Source organism: Aedes albopictus, chromosome 1 (genome assembly GCF_035046485.1).
Source record: "Aedes albopictus strain Foshan chromosome 1, AalbF5, whole genome shotgun sequence".
In the NCBI taxonomy this organism is placed as follows: domain Eukaryota; kingdom Metazoa; phylum Arthropoda; class Insecta; order Diptera; family Culicidae; genus Aedes; species Aedes albopictus.
This window is the reverse complement of record NC_085136.1, coordinates 218,744,560-218,763,837: the sequence shown is the minus strand read 5'-3', so window position 1 is coordinate 218,763,837 and position 19,278 is coordinate 218,744,560. Positions and strand designations below refer to the sequence as shown.

General features: G+C 41.1%; 2 protein-coding genes across 4 annotated transcripts; one reads left to right on the top strand and one right to left on the bottom strand.

Moving 5' to 3' along the window:
• Positions 1-1,202: 1,202 nt before the first annotated feature.
• On the top strand, positions 1,203-8,933 carry LOC109426615 (uncharacterized protein K02A2.6-like). Of its 3 annotated transcripts, none has more exons than XM_062846270.1 (2): positions 1,203-2,670; positions 2,747-8,933. In XM_062846270.1, exon 2 carries the CDS (start codon positions 4,150-4,152, stop codon positions 7,378-7,380), a length of 3,231 nt encoding a protein of 1,076 aa, XP_062702254.1. In that variant the 5' UTR covers positions 1,203-2,670; positions 2,747-4,149; the 3' UTR covers positions 7,381-8,933. The 3 variants fall into 3 exon arrangements, 2 of the variants coding, with proteins under 2 accessions (XP_062702254.1, XP_029709467.2); XM_029853607.2 differs by having other exon boundaries at positions 1,203-3,928; positions 4,002-8,933; XR_009996404.1 differs by lacking the exon at positions 1,203-2,670 and having other exon boundaries at positions 3,422-8,138; positions 8,215-8,933.
• A 387-nt stretch (positions 8,934-9,320) lies between these two features.
• Positions 9,321-10,431, bottom strand: LOC109621635 (protein lin-37 homolog). Its single transcript, XM_020075720.3, has 2 exons — positions 10,202-10,431; positions 9,321-10,140 (listed from the first exon to the last, which is right to left on the bottom strand). The coding sequence occupies exons 1-2, from the start codon at positions 10,239-10,241 to the stop codon at positions 9,521-9,523; spliced, it is 660 nt and encodes a 219-aa protein (XP_019931279.2). The 5' UTR covers positions 10,242-10,431; the 3' UTR covers positions 9,321-9,520.
• Between the last annotated feature and the right edge of the window lie 8,847 nt (positions 10,432-19,278).

Sequence of the window (19,278 nt, the reverse complement as noted above, 5' to 3'; positions counted from 1 at the left end):
ACTACTCAGTTTTGCTAAATCACAATCAAACACGTCTCAATGTTACGAAAAACATTGGATTTTATGTGTAATAAGCTAAAAATGATCGAATACTCTTAGTATGCTCTTCCGCTGTTGATGTTTGCAAGTAGCAGCAGTGTTGGCGGACAGTGCGGAGGAGATTTCACAAATAAAAATTATGTGCTTTATTTACTATCATGTGTGAGTAAAAGTACAACAATAATCATTCGAAGAATAGTTTTCGATTTTACGACGCATAATCGATAAATTTGAGTTGACCATTTCAATAATTTTGATTGATTTTATTGATGAATTGGCCCGCAAGATCGACATCACTGCGTTCAATGATCGATGATTGTGCGCCAGAAGGCACCGTCGCGACGCGCTGCTGCCGTCGTCGTTGTACTGTGGTGGGTGGTAAACATTGCCATCGAACTCTTGGTGCGGCTGAGACAAATTTATATGATTTTCAAGTTTGAGTGAAAATATTTCTTTGTGGCATAGATAGTTCGAAAGAGAAGTTTAATTGGAATAGTGTGTTCTATATTTCTTTTACAAATATCTTGCGTGAAGTGGAGAATTTTAGAGAAAAGGTAAGCGTCGATTTTCTTACGTAGGTGTATTAGTGCAATACTGTGTAAAGTTGAATTTGGATGATGATTCTGCAGAAGCCATTTTGTGATGACACAAGAAAAGGCCTTAATAGTGGTCACCATTGTGCACAACCACTACCAAATATTTTTTCGAATAATGTGTTCCACTTTGAAGAATTTGCCTTTAGATGGTATTCGCCATACAATATTTTTGCGATTTACTTTTAGCGATTTTTTGCGCATATAAGCTAGCGCCACATTGGTCGATGCGGAGAGTAGGAAAACAGCCGATGTAGTTAATTCATTGACACAATTTTTGGCTCGCTACCCTATCTACAAAACGCTGATTAGACCGGTAGTCCTCTGGGCACGAAGCATGGAACCTACGTGCAGAGGACCAATACACCCTTGGAGTTTTCGAACGGAAGGTGTTGCGTACCATCTACTGAGGATAACGTGCCTCTGGAGCCGGCCTTCTGATACCATCTACGGCGGAGTGCAGATGGAAGACGGGATTTCGAGAAGGCGAATGAACCACGAGCTGCTTCAGCTGCTGAGAGTACCAACCATCGTCCATACCGCGAAAATCGGAAGGCTACGGTTGTAATAATATCAGTTTATTGAACAACTCTATAAAATGAACATCCCTATTCTATGAAATAAATCTAACACACACCATCACCATGCATTGCTGTAGGGACACATATTGTCAAGCTAGGTAGGACTGCGTCACTCACCAACCGAGTTCATTGTGCGCTATCAACCTGTATGGACGTTAATAAAATATCTGAAAAACCAAACTTAAAACATGGTGTCAGAAGCGGTAGTTTTTGGATCCGCGTACGCAGAATAGTGATTCTTCGATTCTTCGACAAACATTAATGGACAGTTTTAGTGCGATGCTAAAATCGGAGTGAGAAACAGAAATTTTCGTGAGAAAACAAACCAGCGGAAAATCGAAGATGGCGACCGGACTCGACCTTCGACTGCCTCAGCCGCTCGATTGTGCCAACTTGGCAAAGGAATGGCCTCGGTGGAAGCAGGCATTTGGTATATACCTGCGAGCGACGGGTAAAATAGCGGAGAGTGATGATAATAAAATCGCCATATTCCTATGGCTGATTGGACCCCGTGGCGTCGAAATTTTCAACACGTTGTATCCGGACAAGGCGAGTGCTGATCATCTTTTCGGTGTTAGTGCAGCTGCTGGCGGGGAGGATGATGATGCGGCTTTCGGTGATGCGGTGGATGTGGTTGTGGAGGAGCAGGTGCTCACACTTGCAAACGTGATCGCTTCGTTCGATGAATATTGCCTTCCACGGAAAAACATCGCAATGGAGGCGTTCAAATTCAACACCATCGCGCAGAAGGAGAGACAAACATTCGCCGAGTTTGAGACTGAGCTCCGCACACAGATCCAATACTGTGAGTTCAGATGCCAGCAGTGTCAGGCATCCTATTCCGATCGCATGCTGCGTGATCGGGTAATTATTGGCATACAACACGGAGAAAAATCAATCCAGTTTGATTCAACTAATACGTTTGTTGAATTATAAACTGGGAAATAGTTGTTTTGAAATGAACTTTTGTTGTTTTCGATCCACGAATGCAATTTGAAACAAACCGGATTATCAGTTGTTTCTACTACCATGCAATACTGAAAAACAACTACCAAATTGGTTGACTTAAATCGAAAACTTCGTAATTTCTACCAAAGGTACGGTTTGAGTTTACTAATAAACGGGTTGTTTCCTTTGATATGAAGTAGGTAACATATAAAGTTATTTCAACAAATTGGGCAGTTAATTTTAACCGATATTTTGTTTGGAGAAGAAACAACCAACAATTTAGTTTGAAACCTGGCAAAACAAACTAAAGGTATGGTTTGTTCAACAGTTCAGTTTCGGCACCTGCGTTTTCTTTAATATGCACCAAATTTTGACTCAATCAAAACCGAGATCGAAACATTGCAAGTTGTCTGAGTTTTTCTCCGGAAGTTAATTTATTCTTCCAATGATACATATTGACTAAAATATCAAATTAATTTACGTTCGTTCTTCAAATCGTAGTGTTCGAGGTAAGATTCTGCTAGTGGCTTGGCTAGTGGCCTGTAAAGAGACAAATTATTTTGTATTTATTTGAACCTTTCTTAGATTATAATGTGCGGTAGAGGTGAACGACTAGTTGCCGCCTAAATAATTGTCCCGGCAGCAACGTCCGCTACTTAAACTCAAAATTCACCAGAAGCCATAAGGGATTTGCAAGTTAGAGGAACCATCCTTCCCCAGGAAACAAGGGGACAATGGATCATTACGCCATTAGGCCGCAGCCTTTTCTTCTACCGGAGGTCGCTTTCTTCCGAAGGCTGAACGATGATGAGGTTCTGTTTTGTTTTGAGAACGTTGGAGAAATACCGCTCGAAAAGGTTCTCTTGTTGGAGCGGCAAACAAACTCTTTGGAGATGACGTTTTATAATTCCATATGCATATGTATCTATCTTAACAATCTTCATATTCAATAAACAAATTTCAATTCAACAATTATAATGTATATTCAATAACAAAAAAGAAAAGAAAAATAAATCAATAAACATTGCGGTAGTTTTAAACGTTTGGTTTGTAAATATAACTAACTATAACGTTTGTTTCAAACTGAAAATTGTTTGAAACAAACCTTGGGTGCCAGTTGAAACAACTACCAAAAAGCACTGCTGTCATAATGAAACAACAAACACAGAGGTAATTCCAAACGGATGTTTGTAGATTCTACCCGCTAAGGCAACGATTTAACAACAACCAATTTTAGTTTGTTTTAACTACCGAGGGTAATCAAATCAAACCAATATAGCGTTTGTGCTCATTTTAAAACGAGATTCCGGTTAAAACAAACTGGAATTTTGTTGTGTTTACTATTTATTTTTCTCCGTGAAGATAAAAAGCTCCAGCTGAAGCTGCTTGATGGACGAGATGATCCTCTAGCGAAAGTCGTCGAAATTTGCAAGGTGTTTGAAGCTGCCTCGGAGAACAAACTTCTTCTTGATCGTAAGGTGAATCTACTCGAGGTGAAATCAGTGCAGAAGGAGCCAGAGGAAGGACAAAGGGAGGTAGCTGTCGTCGCTCGGAAACAATGTTTCAATTGTGGAAAGCCGTTCAACCAAAACCATCGTCGCGTTTGTCCGGCGGTGAATGTGAAATGTTTTGCGTGTGGAGGAGCGGGCCATTTCAGCAAGTGCTGCCGTCGTCAACAAGAGAAGGGAAACAACGTGAAGCTACCGACCAGGCCACCAGGACTGGACAAGCAGAAAGCAGTACACACAATCAATTGGAGTGACGCAGGTGAGTACTTTGTCACAGATAAGGTTAGCAATGCATGTGTGAGTGGTTCTAATGAGAATATTGATTTGTATAGAATAAATTCAACTGGAATTAACGGCCAAGGTTCAGAAGCGTGGCGAAAGGTTTATCATGTGGGTAATGAAGAAGTGCGATTTAAGCTAGACACCGGAGCCGATGTAAACTGTATACCTATTGATGTAGTAAATAAGGCTGGCCTACCAATGCAGAATGTAAAAAATGCTCATGTTGTGGATTACAATTCAAATAAAATAAAGATTCATGGGATGGTTCATTTAGTTTGTTCTGATCCGGTGAAGGGTAGAAGGTACAGTGCTGATTTCTTGGTTGTTGATTCGAAATTGGAGCCGTTGTTGGGTTTGCAGTCTTGTGTCGAGTTTGGACTAATCAGTCGTCTGAACAGAGTTCAGCAATCCGGTTTTCCTAGTGCTAAATCAGACTTCGTTGATAAGTTCCGAGATGTGTTTGAGGGGTTGGGTAAGTTTCCTGGTCAGTGCTCGATAGTACTCAAAGAAAATTCGGTACCAACTTTGTTCTATAGGAAGCGTATTCCGTCGGCTTTACACGACAGAATTAAGACGGAGCTCAAACGAATGGAGGATCAGGGTATTATTGCATATGTTGACTATCCAACTGACTGGGTCAGTAATATGCAGGTGGTGGAAAAGTCGAACGGTGGGTTGCGAATCTGCTTGGATCCAAAAGCACTGAATCAATGTATAAAACGTGAACATTACCTTATCCCCACACAGCAGGATTTGTTCAGCCGCCTTTCTGGCAAGAGAGTTTTCACGGTACTCGATTTAAGCAGTGGGTTTTGGCAAATGGAGTTGGACCGGAAGAGTTCAGACTTGACCACATTCATGACTCCATTTGGGCGTTTTCGCTGGACTCGCGTTCCGTTTGGTCTAAACAACGCTCCGGAAATGTTCCAGCGGAAAATGGTTCAGATTTTCGGTGACATCGAGGGCGTAGAAATTTATTTCGATGATATGGCTATTGCAGGGGTCGATGAAGCTGAGCATGACTACATACTGTCGCAAGTGATGCAACGGGCTAGGGAGCACAATGTGAAATTTAATATGGATAAGTTGCAGTTCCGTACAGACTGTGTTAAATTTATGGGAAACATGATTGGTAATGGAGAGGTGCACCCATTGGAAAAGGACGTCAGAGCAATTACCGATATGCCACGGCCGGAAAATGTAGCGGATGTTACTCGCTTTCTTGGCCTATGTAAGTATTTGGCAAAATTCATTCCGAACCTGTCACAGCGAACAGCCAATCTCCGTAAACTAACACATAATGATGCGCCGTGGGATTGGAGTGACGCACAAGAACAAGAGATGAATGATATCTTGAAAATGATTTCTGATGTCCCCGGGCTTGCTGTTTTCGATCCAAAAAAGCCCTGTATCATTCAGACTGATAGTTCGAAAGACGGTTTGGGATGTGTCTTGTTACAAGACAATGGCCCTGTAGCGTATGCTTCAAGAACGCTGACGAAGAGTGAACAACGATGGGCACAAATTGAAAAGGAATTGCTCGCGGTTGTGTTCGCATGCCAAAGGTTTCATTATTTTATCTATGGTCGGGATTTTGTGGTCCAGTCTGACCATAAACCGCTTGAAACGCTAATCAAAAGGAACATAGATGACGTCACCCCTCGTCTCCAGCGAATGTTCCTTATACTTCTCAAGTATCCTGGACTGTCTCTAGTGTACACGCCGGGTAAGAGTTTACTGGTCGCCGATTGTCTTTCAAGGGCTGCGCTTCCGGAAACTGGAGAAGTTCAGGAGGAGTTGGAACATGTAGTCCACGCCCTTGTTAAAAAGGCCTGCATGTCACAGGATAACTTCGATTTGTACGTGGAAAAACTGAACCAAGATGAACGCTATTTACGCATCGTTAAGTACGTTCAGACTACTTGGCCACCATATAACAAACTTGATGATTTGGGTCAGCTGTTCTACAAACATCGCGATGAACTTCATTTTGAGAATGGGTTGCTGTTCAAGGACCATCGATTGGTAATACCTACTGCGTTGCAGACAACTGTATGCAAATGGCTGCACGCTCCGCATATGGGTACTGAGAAAACACTATCTCGAGCGAGGACGCAGTTTTTCTGGCCAGGCATAACAAACGACATCAAGGAAGTAACAAGCAACTGTATGGTATGCGAGAAGTTTCGAAGGAACAATCAGAAGGAGCCACTGATGCAGGATCCGTCACCTGAGTACCCGTTCCATCGCGTTTCGACTGACATCTACGAGTACGGCGGAAATGACTGGTTGGTTCTCATTGATGCGTATTCTGGATTCATCTGCTCTGATCGACTGGAAGACAAAACAATGCGTAGTGTTTGTAAACTGTTTGATCGATTCTTCAATTGTTACGGCTATCCAACAGTAATTCGTAGTGACAATGTACCATTCAACTCACGAGAATGTCAAAGATACGCTAACCTGAACAATATTTCGTTTGAGTTTTCAAGCCCCAGATATCCTCAAAGCAACGGACTTGCAGAAAAGGGGGTTGCGATTGCCAAAAATATTTTGAAACGGTGCTATGAAACGGGGGAGGTTGAACAATTTCAGTACCGAGTACTCGAGTACAATACGACACCGGTTGCGAGTATGCAGTTATCACCCAGTCAGCTGTTTTTCGGAAGAATTGTGAAAACTCGTTTGCCTATTGAGGAGACCTTACTGAAAAGGAGTTTGCTTAGCGAAAATGACATCCAACAGAAAATTCTTCGAAAACGTGGTATTCAGAAAAACTATTATGATCGGCATGCTAAACAGCTGCCTATTCTGAAGTCAGGTGATAAAGTGCTGTTCAGGAAAAATGCACGTGAATGGCACTATGGAACTGTAGTTCGAGACGTAAACGGGCGTTCCTATGTGATTCGAGATACTTTTGGTAATCATTTTCGTCGGAACCGTAGGTTTATGACACGTACAATCAACGATGAGGCTGATCCAAGTGAAGTTCTCCTCGAAGATCATGCAATGAAATATTTTGCGAATGAAAATCGTCCAAGGGTTGTAAGTCCACCAAACAATGCAGTCCACCCTCGTACTTCACCTTGTATGGATGGGTCTGAAATCGGTCCGCCCAGGCTTGTCAGTTTTCCTGAATCACGTGTTGATACACCCAGGGTTGAAAGTCCGCTTGAATCATGTGGTATTGCACCAATGGATGTAAGTCTACCCGAGTCAGGTGCTGATACACGCAGGGTTGAAAGTCCGCTTATTACTTCACGGAATATCAAACCCGAATACGTTGATGGACCGATACAACAAAGAGCTCATAACTGTGAACTTGAGCCTGGTGGTCAGCCAGAACGGTCATCGATCGGGAGTTCGAGGTCTACTCGTAGTGGACGTATGGTTGTTCCGCCAGATCGTTATGGGCAATGGCTCTACTAGGTTTTTGTTCAAGAAGAAAGCGTGTAATAATATCAGTTTATTGAACAACTCTATAAAATGAACATCCCTATTCTATGAAATAAATCTAACACACACCATCACCATGCATTGCTGTAGGGACACATATTGTCAAGCTAGGTAGGACTGCGTCACTCACCAACCGAGTTCATTGTGCGCTATCAACACGGAGAAAAATCAATCCAGTTTGATTCAACTAATACGTTTGTTGAATTATAAACTGGGAAATAGTTGTTTTGAAATGAACTTTTGTTGTTTTCGATCCACGAATGCAATTTGAAACAAACCGGATTATCAGTTGTTTCTACTACCATGCAATACTGAAAAACAACTACCAAATTGGTTGACTTAAATCGAAAACTTCGTAATTTCTACCAAAGGTACGGTTTGAGTTTACTAATAAACGGGTTGTTTCCTTTGATATGAAGTAGGTAACATATAAAGTTATTTCAACAAATTGGGCAGTTAATTTTAACCGATATTTTGTTTGGAGAAGAAACAACCAACAATTTAGTTTGAAACCTGGCAAAACAAACTAAAGGTATGGTTTGTTCAACAGTTCAGTTTCGGCACCTGCGTTTTCTTTAATATGCACCAAATTTTGACTCAATCAAAACCGAGATCGAAACATTGCAAGTTGTCTGAGTTTTTCTCCGGAAGTTAATTTATTCTTCCAATGATACATATTGACTAAAATATCAAATTAATTTACGTTCGTTCTTCAAATCGTAGTGTTCGAGGTAAGATTCTGCTAGTGGCTTGGCTAGTGGCCTGTAAAGAGACAAATTATTTTGTATTTATTTGAACCTTTCTTAGATTATAATGTGCGGTAGAGGTGAACGACTAGTTGCCGCCTAAATAATTGTCCCGGCAGCAACGTCCGCTACTTAAACTCAAAATTCACCAGAAGCCATAAGGGATTTGCAAGTTAGAGGAACCATCCTTCCCCAGGAAACAAGGGGACAATGGATCATTACGCCATTAGGCCGCAGCCTTTTCTTCTACCGGAGGTCGCTTTCTTCCGAAGGCTGAACGATGATGAGGTTCTGTTTTGTTTTGAGAACGTTGGAGAAATACCGCTCGAAAAGGTTCTCTTGTTGGAGCGGCAAACAAACTCTTTGGAGATGACGTTTTATAATTCCATATGCATATGTATCTATCTTAACAATCTTCATATTCAATAAACAAATTTCAATTCAACAATTATAATGTATATTCAATAACAAAAAAGAAAAGAAAAATAAATCAATAAACATTGCGGTAGTTTTAAACGTTTGGTTTGTAAATATAACTAACTATAACGTTTGTTTCAAACTGAAAATTGTTTGAAACAAACCTTGGGTGCCAGTTGAAACAACTACCAAAAAGCACTGCTGTCATAATGAAACAACAAACACAGAGGTAATTCCAAACGGATGTTTGTAGATTCTACCCGCTAAGGCAACGATTTAACAACAACCAATTTTAGTTTGTTTTAACTACCGAGGGTAATCAAATCAAACCAATATAGCGTTTGTGCTCATTTTAAAACGAGATTCCGGTTAAAACAAACTGGAATTTTGTTGTGTTTACTATTTATTTTTCTCCGTGAACCTGTATGGACGTTAATAAAATATCTGAAAAACCAAACTTAAAACAACGGTGGGCAGGTCACGGATGTCGGATAGTAATCCGACTGAAATGGTTCTTGGTACAAGAAGACGTGGTGCGCAGCGAGCAAGGTGGGTCGATCAAGTGGACAATCTGCGGACCCTTCGCAGAGTGCGGATCTGAAGACACCTGGAGATACGCAGCCATGGACCGAGAAGAATGGAGACGTCTCCTAAGTTATGTACAGCAGAGGTCACTCAGACCTTAGTCTGACCGGTAAGGTAAGTATCAATAGACAACGAAGAGCAGCATGAATAAAAAAAATAAGGTAATATTTTATAGCTATTGTATTTTTTAGTTATTTTATTTAGTTGATGCTACATGACTAATCAGAATAAAACAACTTCCGTAAATGTTGTTCAAAAAAGGCGATTTAAAACTAAAATGAAATTAAAATGCAAAATATTCTTTTGCACGTCTGTTAAATAAAACCCATGCACACAATCCAAAAGCGCGTAGCATTACGCCTCCCTCAGAATTTCGCCTTGAGCAGAGCATCCAAAAGCTCAAAGCTAGCCGCATGCCGTTGCTCCCTGATTCGACTGTGCTGTTCCCAGTTTTGACGGATCTGGCTCCAGCGGTTTTTGTGTTCTGCCAGCAGGGCCATTTTCGACATCGGTTCCACGTCCAGCAACTCTTTGGAAGTTCGCGTTTGGCTGGGCAACGGCAGCGGGCACCGATCCACCAGGCTGGGATCTGGCCGGGGCATCGAGCGGATTTCCTCCAGTTCCCCATTTCGGTACTGGTCCGCCATCTGTGGATTGTGCTCGCGTTTAACCGGCGAAGGCGTCCGAACCTGTTTCGGATTGATCCGCGGTTGGTTCTGCATCCAGGCGCGGCAGATCGGATACAGCGGGGTGGTTTCGTCGAAACGGGCCAAATCAACGGACCGGTCGAACAGCTTCATGATGTACGACTGATGCGGGATGGGAATGGAATCCGAGGAGGAAGCCGCCGTCGTTTTCGATCGCTTTGAATGGCGAGTCGCGTGAGGGTCGTCCGAGTCCGATTCATCGTCGCTGTGGGTCATGATGTCGGCCAGAGCACCCTTGAGACGGCCCCGGGCAACCGCCACATTCTGGAGGGAACGACCTGCAAGAGCAGAATTCAATATTGAAAATATTTTGAAAAGTGGTGGAGATTGATAACTTACGCTTTTCGGCGGAGTCTAACAAGTTGCGACGTTTGGACATCGTGAACTAAACGGAAAAGGTGTCAAGTATGGAGCACCTTGAAAAGCTTGAAGCACTAATTATGTTGAATTTACAATTTTTTCTCAAACAATCACACAAACTACATTAAAATATGCGAAAAAATGGTACAGTTTTGAACATATAAAAATCTAACCAGATGACACCGCTGCGCTTCCTTTGATTTATTTTTGTTGTTACTTTTGTTTAATATTTTGATTATTTAATTTGATTCAAAGTATTTAGATCATCAAAGGTAAGTTCAAATCTACCCAAGATTACTTTAACAGATATGAAGTACAGTGGCGTTTCGGTTTTATCACTAGTCGTTTTAATCACTACTCGCTCAAATTCACGGTTTTCTGTTCGATTATATCACGATTTTAATTTCGTTTTTATCACACTTGTTTTAAAACATTCCGAAATCAATATAAAATCAATACAGCATTGTCCAGTCCACCAAAACAGTTAAAAAATATAAGCTACGACTTATATATTTTGCAGTTGAACCAGGCCCCTGACACGGCCTATATCAATGCATTGGAATCATGGTAGACAGGATGTCCTGGGCGCTAATAAATAGCGCCCACTGTCAAATGCGAAAACATCAACAATTTTTTGTTTAACGTTTATTTTGGTTTGTTGATCAGTTTTTGGAATCATTTTTTCCACCACTTATGATCACAAAATTGAAGTGTTTAATATTAATGTACGGTAAGAGGAGCATGCGATTAGTTGAATAAAGCAACCCAACCAACACGCATTGTGAATGTGATTTCGTGTGTGGCTCACAACATCAAACAAAAGCTGCATTTGTTGATTACACGCTCGTTTCAATTTGCACGAATATGAGTATAAGGCAGTTAGATGTTGGCTACGATAAATTTCATTCATGCCAGGGGCCTGGGCGCTAATAAATAGCGCCCACTGTCAAATGCGAAAACATCAACAATTTTTTGTTTAACGTTTATTTTGGTTTGTTGATCAGTTTTTGGAATCATTTTTTCCACCACTTATGATCACAAAACACTTCAAACTCGCTTTAATATTAATGTACGGTAAGAGGAGCATGCGATTAGTTGAATAAAGCAACCCAACCAACACGCATTGTGAATGTGATTTCGTGTGTGGCTCACAACATCAAACAAAAGCTGCATTTGTTGATTACACGCTCGTTTCAATTTGCACGAATATGAGTATAAGGCAGTTAGATGTTGGCTACGATAAATTTCATTCATGCCAGGGGCCTGAGTTGAACGATTTTTAATAAAAAAATTACATTTATTTCTCGTTTCGCTAAATTCACGATTTCGTTTTTATCACGGTAAAATTTTTTTTGACCGTGATAAAACCGAAAAACCACTGTACAATAGAGTTAATAAACTATAGAGGACGAATGTCGCTGCAGTTCCCTTTGTTCTCGCTCGCAAACATGTCGGGTATCTATCTGTCAAACTGCATACTTTTTCGCTTTGACACTTATAGCCCGGCCTATCTCCGCCAGCAAGAGATGTTTCGGCAGCGACGCCAGCGACATTCTTCCTCTATAGTTTATTACCTCTATTGAAGTACTCATATTTTTCGATGTTTGCATTGGGCAGCGGCCATTTATTACGTAAAGCCTACACTGAACAAAAATCCCCGCCCAAAATTGAATGAAAATTGCCTCATCCGAGCCCTATGCCTAATATAAGATGATTTGAAGAAGGCCATCATTCAATTGCCGATTTGACAGAATCAAAACAAGAGATATAAAAATCATTCAAATTTAGCATTATACTCATACAATTCAAAATCAAAACAAATATAGGAAAGGATGATGATCATTCAAAAGTCATCCAATTAAGCGGATGCAAAATAAATGAAAATAATTACGAAACCAAGTATTGTTTATATGGGAGTTTTTCACTTCTGGATTATTATTTTTGAACATTCTGGCAAAAACTAATATCACAACCATTCCAACTAATTTGAGAGATAATCCAATGAAGCGATTTTCACAAGGATTTTCACTCAAACTAGTTGGAACGGTTGTGATATTAGATTTTGCCAGAATTTATGAGAAAAATGTGTACTACAATATGGTTTAGTATTTTTTATTTTACTACCTACAAATTCCAAATATCAAACACCGCAGCATCACTGCTATTTCCACGACATAATCTTCCTTCTTGTAAAAATTGATTGTACAAATTCAAGTGGCAACTGAAATGGTTTCCCAGTGAGATTCTCTGGAAAGAATAAAAAAAAAACAATTATCAATATTGAACCAATAAATAATCCAGGGGAACTTACCGGAATGTGTTAGAATAATCAACAGGCGATCCATTCTTGTTGCCTAAGGAGTATTTGGCACTCAATATTTCCCCTTTCGCGAGACTTTTTCGCTACAAAGTAAAAAAATACTTCAACCGCCATCATTTTTTGCGGGTACAAATAGCGCGCCAACAGCAAAATGAAAAGGGAATCAACAATTGAATGATATTCGTAATGGGATTAGCAAGAAATATTTGCAGCTTGTTTTAAAACTACTGTCATACCGAAGACAAACAAAATTCCATCGTTATTGTTTTGAAAATCATTCGATCGATTTGACGATTGATCACATGACTGAATGATGATTCCCCAAGTAACCACAAGCATTATATCATAACATTAATTCAATCGTATTATAGTTTAGCTAATGCAACATAACTTTTATTTTACATCTGTCAAGTAATGAAGCGTTTAATCTACATTATGAAAGCATTGAAGCATTACGAGATTTTGACAGTTCTGTATAGTTCTATAGAGCCGTTGTTAAATGCTTCATTGCATTACCATGTTAAAAGCTTTAAAGCAATCAATAATGCAAGCATTTATTACTTTATATATGCCTTTACTAAAGCTTCCATCGTTGAAAACAGAAAAATATCGCTCAGTTCGCAAAAAACTGTAAAACACTTTTAGAAACAGAACCATTCAAAACAAAAGAAAAACAAACCAAAATTTTCATGGATTGCTGCGGAGCACTTAGATTATCATGCTCAGATGTTACTGTGTGAAAATTTATATTATGTATGGTTTTTTGGGTTTCTGGTTGGGACATGAAAACAATCAGATGCTAAGGGAACAAAAATTATGTGGGGTATTGGTTTCCTTATTTAACATAACGCCCCGATTTCATATTTATTGACTTCAACGCCGGTGGTGTACAATCGAAGCGGTCGAAACCAAAATCGGTCTACCTTGCCGGGCCGGATGTAGCGGATTAACGATTCCTGTAAGTAATCCCATAAATTGATTAACACATCCAATATTAAGCAACAATTTTCATTCCAGGAATCGAAAGGAATCGCCGATGAAACAAATCCTTCTTGAGCAGGTTGCTATTGCAGTCGAAAAATTTGGATCGGTTTGGAAGCGACACCAGGGGAGGTTGCGCCGGAGAAAGACGCGTTATTCTTTTGAAAGATGATGGGGTGAAACTGATTTGACGACGATGATCGGATACTCAAGAGTGTTTTCCTTTTGCGGTTCCAGAGAGGGTTTGATTTGGCGTAGTACTTTTGAAGATTCCTTGTCAAGCGAAAACAGCGAAACATACTACGGGAATTGACAACCGTGCAGGTGTTCCATCATGTGCGACCGCAACTAATAGGAATGGTCAAAGAGCATCGAGCCATGTAACAGGAATCGTGCGATCTAATGTAAAGGCACAGGACAAGGGACACCTTATACCCAAGCTTATACCTCGATACGGCGAAGAACGCCTCCTACCGCAGTTTTCACAGTTGTATCGCCGCTCGTTTGCATGGTAGTTGAGATGATCTTCGAAGCGGCACCAAAATAAAATGTTGATGGCCAAGGACCAAAATAGAAATTCCTGGGTATGGGATACTTCCTGGGTAAGATTCTTGTTTCTTCGGAACAAAATTCAAAAGATGCTATGTACTAATAATTTAATGTAAAAAAAAATATTCCTGCGCGGAAAAGTGTCCTAACCATAGATCTCCTCAATATGTATTCTTCCGGTTCTGCTCGGCGCATTTCATCTCCCGGCGTCTGTGATTTCTCGAGCAATTTCTTTTTACATAAATCGCTCCCCCTGTGTGGGACGGCTTCTATGTTGGTTTCGGACCCTTTTCGGAGGAAATCCGAAGTAGACCTGGATTGATTTGGTGTTTCTTGGAAGATTTGGTGTAAAAGCGTTCTCGGGTTCTGATTCAGGGACCGTGCTCATCCATTCCGGTGCTTCCGTTGGTTTCATCCCGCTTCTCTTAGGAGGTATCGAGCATATCGATCGATACTAAATAAGAATCCGTATTCCGATCGAGTGCCATTTGAACTCGGTAGTAACTGACCAGGGACAGTTGCGTTCATTAGTCGAGGTGATTGAAGTTGCGAGTGGTTGGCCAATTTTTACTATTTCCTCGTTGCATCGCTCGTTTAATGGTTTCATCTCCTGGGACATGTGATTCCGAAGTTCTCGTGATGTTTTCCCTTCGAAAATTGTAAATTGCAACTTGCAAACCTTACAGAAACAGCAGATTCTCGAAGATGACAGCCGGCGGTAGTCTCTATACTTTTAGCCGCATCGAAGTCCTCGAATTGAACTAGCGCTTCCGGTTGTTTCCGGTTTTCACCACCGAAGGCCGAGATTGGACTTCCGTCGTACTTTTCAGTCCTTTTGATGGCGATGATCGTCAAAGTCGAATCGCCACGGAAGAGTTGAATCATTTTGATCCGGTGTAAGCGCCGTTTCGATTACCACTGGCTGATTGAAGCAAACCAGCCCTAAAAATACAAATGAAAACATGCTTTTTTCTAATTTTTCCTTTTCCACCAAAAATCCCAAACTTACCCTTTCGGCTTTCAGGCCCAGTTCAAATCTCGTCCAAAAAAATGAAGGCCATCCTTATTCAAATCGATTATTATTCACGATTTTCTCCGTACTACTTCCACATCGAAGATCTTACTTATGACGATGTCGACGGTGCTGAAGGGTAATCCACCTCCTTCATTTCAACTTTGTGCTGCTGGCGAGGAAGTAGCGGTAGCACCGGGTTGCGACTTATGACGACGGTTCGTTGGAATCACTCCGTCGTGATGGTTCTAATGCGGAGAGCTTTACTGTTCTTCCTTCGCCTTCTGGTCATTTTGTCCGCCTTTAACTTGCCGCTTTTCATCATCCGGTCTATGTGATGTTGGACAGGATTTCGTCCATCAGCTGCATCGACTCCGTTAAACGCGGCGGTTCGAAGCTCCGGAGAAAACGTACCTGGTTGTCCGATGTTGCTGGTTCTGCTCCGCACTGTGACGATGGTGACGATAAACATTGCCTGAAAATGTAAATATAAACATCGGCAAAACAATGATGCCAGTAAAATAAAAAATGATCATGGTGGTGCATATGAAAGGTGTCGAAAAGGTGTCGAAAGGTGTTTTAGGTGTGTGAAATGGGTGTTTCACACAAGGTGTCAGAGTTTCCAACCCCTTGGCTTTAAATCAACAATAGTAGCGCCACTTTCGACTTTAAACCTACTTTAATGGTGCCTGTATGACAAAACAACTTTAAATCGCATGTCATATAATACACTATAAAGCGAAAATAATGCTCTATATAAAGCGTCATGGTTACTTGGGTCATTCGTTTGGTTGCGGGGATTTTAGTTTGGTGGTTGAATGATTTTCGGTATGAGGCATGGCAGTGAATGCTTTCCGATAGTTTTGTGACGATAATCATTCACAACACACCCCAAGCAAAAAATCATTCATAAATTGTGTAAATTTTAGTTTTATAACAGGATGATTTTCATTTATTTGAAGGCAGTCAAATCATTCTGTTGTAAAATCATTCAAAATTCAGATTCTGCGGATCTGTAACGCATTGAATGAAGAATCATTCTTCGTACGGAGGGTGTTTTCGTTCAGTGTAGCAAAGAGAAGAAACGTCAAAATTGGAATAGTCGATTTTCTGTCATCCCCATAGTTCCAATCGAACAGGAGACCTGTCAAAACGACAAGGATTCGCCACTTTGGTATACTTGAGACACTTTAGTAAAGCCCAGTGTTAGGACGACTTGTCGCGGAACAAAAACCGAGACAAAAACCACACATCGGTAGCAGCTTCTAATTCAGGCAGCTCCAATACTGCAAATTTATTTAATTGTTATTATATTCATACATCGACACCAACATTTCAAAAAGACGTAACTGCTTTTGGAATCATCACCTTCTTTTAAAGCTGTGGATCATGTGTTATGATTTCCATGTTTTTCACAACAAGTACCAGATGGGAAAAACTCTCCTCTTTCCGACAACCACGGTGGTTTGAGTGTAAGGGAGGCAGTACGACCTACAGCTTTGAAAGAAGGTATTACTTCCAAATGCAGTTACGCCCTTTTGAAATGTTGGTGCCGACATATCTAAATACTTAATTTAACTTATTGTGGATTTACCGGCTACTTGTATTCTACCGGTCGCTTCAGTATGGCCTCCAAAGTAGCCGTTTTATAAAAAGAGTAACTTAAAAATGTTTTTAAACATTTTTATTGTATGCGCTATTCCTCGTTGCCACTAGCTACTCAGCGACATTCATTTTTTGACAATCAAGTTGATTTTTATATGAAAACGGCTACTTTGTAACGGCTACTGAAGTAACCGGTAGAATACAAGTAGCCAGTAAATCCACAATACAATGTAGTAAATCTAGATTGAGTTTAAATAAGGGCGAAAGTAACATGATCGATTTCTCTTCATCGACTCTCTCTTCTGCAAATTAAATCTAAACTCGAATTTCTCGAAATAAGCTTTTACCGATAAAATATTTGGTAGGCACCAAGGGGTTGGAAACTCTGACACCTTGTGTGAAACACCCATTTCACACACCTAAAACACCTTTCGACACCTTTTCGACACCTTTCATATGCACCACCATGATCATTTTTTATTTTACTGGCATCATTGTTTTGCCGATGTTTATATTTACATTTTCAGGCAATGTTTATCGTCACCATCGTCACAGTGCGGAGCAGAACCAGCAACATCGGACAACATTCTCGTTCGGATTAGTCACGAGGCGGTTGGAAAGTTTTGTGTGGGATTTTTTTTCGGTTGAAAGTTGTGCAGATCGAAAGTTTTTCGTGGAAAAAGTGGTGTAATTGGAAAAAGGTGTATCGAAAAGAGATTTAGAAGTAGAAGAAAGAAGAAAAGTTGCGGAAAAGTGTGAAAACAGAAGAAAATCGGAGGGGGCAGTTAGGGCGCAAGGGACGCCATATTGAATTGATCAGTGCGTGGAAAAAAGTGAAAAAGGAAGAAAGAAGAAGGAAAAGAAGAGGGAATGATGGGGAATGAAGACCCGCCCGATCTCGGGGCGGTAGGCGGATTCACGAACCCGATGGATATGGAGCACGGCATAGCAGCTGCAGTAGGAAATGCAATCAAAGGAAATCCAGGACCAACGAAGGAAAATATCACCTACACAAGCATGGACACGGGACCATATCGCATCTATTTTGAGCTGCGGAACAGGATCGAAGGGCAGAAAATAAACAAGTTTTCGCTCGGAGCAAGTCTACGCAAAATGGAGCAGTACAAACCGTTCATCACGGATATGAAATATGTCGGATTGCATAAAATCATCGTTTTCGTGAGCAGCTACATCAAGGCGAACGCCTTGGTTAGCGAAATCAACAGCGGATGTAGCCTCTACCGCGCTTACGTGCCCAAGCATCTCGTCAGTATCACCGGGGTGATCCCTGGAATACCAACGGACATCGACGTAGAAGACATCAAAGCGGACATCATCTGTGAAGTTCCGATTCTGGAGGTAACCAGAATGACACGATGGGATGGACAGAAACGAATTCCGATCAATCGCCTCAGCATTAGCTTCCGAGCCAAAGAACTACCGTCTTTGGTAAAAATCTTTTGCTGCGTCAGCCGAGTGAAGACATTCACTCCAAAAGTCGTTATCTGCAAAAACTGCCTGAGGTTTGGACATCGAACGGACAATTGCAGAGGTGCAAGGCGGTGTGACCGGTGCACTATTAGACACGAGGAAGAGCAAGATTACGCGAACTGTCAGAATCAACGGAAGTGTGTACATTGCCGAAGTACCGAACACGACTCAACCGATGCTAATTGCCCAGAGCAAAAACGACAGCTCAAAATCAAAACCCTCATGGCGAAGCAGAATTTGACCTACACGGAAGCTAGGGAGGAAGTTCCCATCATATCGCAGAACCTGTACGAGCCTTTGATGAACATCGACGAATTTCCGACAGTGGATCAATCATATGCAACGATGGCAAGCGGTCAGTATACCTGGAAGGACCCTCTTCGTGAGCAGTGGATAAAAACGAATCAAGAGAGGAAGAAAATTCAGGCAGCAGTGCAAATTCAAAAGGAGAAGGAAAAACAACGCGGAAAAAAACCAAGATTAACAACACAGAGCCAGACGAACAAAATTACCGAGACGAGGAACCAAATTGTGAAGAACGTGTCGAGCGATGGTGCGGCAGGTGTAGCACTACAAAATCCATTTTGCGTAACGGAGAAGGAACGCTGGGAAACTATGATGCAAGAAGCGTACTCAAAATCGAATCGGACACACCAAGAAGCAATGATGAGTTTTTACTCGGATTTCATTGGCATGCTTGGCCAACGAGAAGATATTAAGAATCTGTTCAACGCGTGTACCAAAAAGCACTTCAATCTTGCCAACACGGTAGTATGCAGTCAAGAAATGCAACAACGTTCAGCTACCTTCAACAACTAAAATGGCTTCCAACGAAATAAACATCCTACAAACAAACATACAAAGTCTCTACAAAAACAAGGCAGAACTTCACAGACTGGTGACGGGATCAAACTACACAGTGGCTATTCTTTCTGAAACATGGACTCAGATAGAATTGGAAAACACTAACAAATACAACATTGCGGGGTATCATTTCGTACCTCACTCGAGGGATGACGGATACGGCGGAGCAGGAGTGCTGTTATCCAACAAATGGAACTTCGCTAAGATCGCCATGGCAACAACATCACGCCTAAC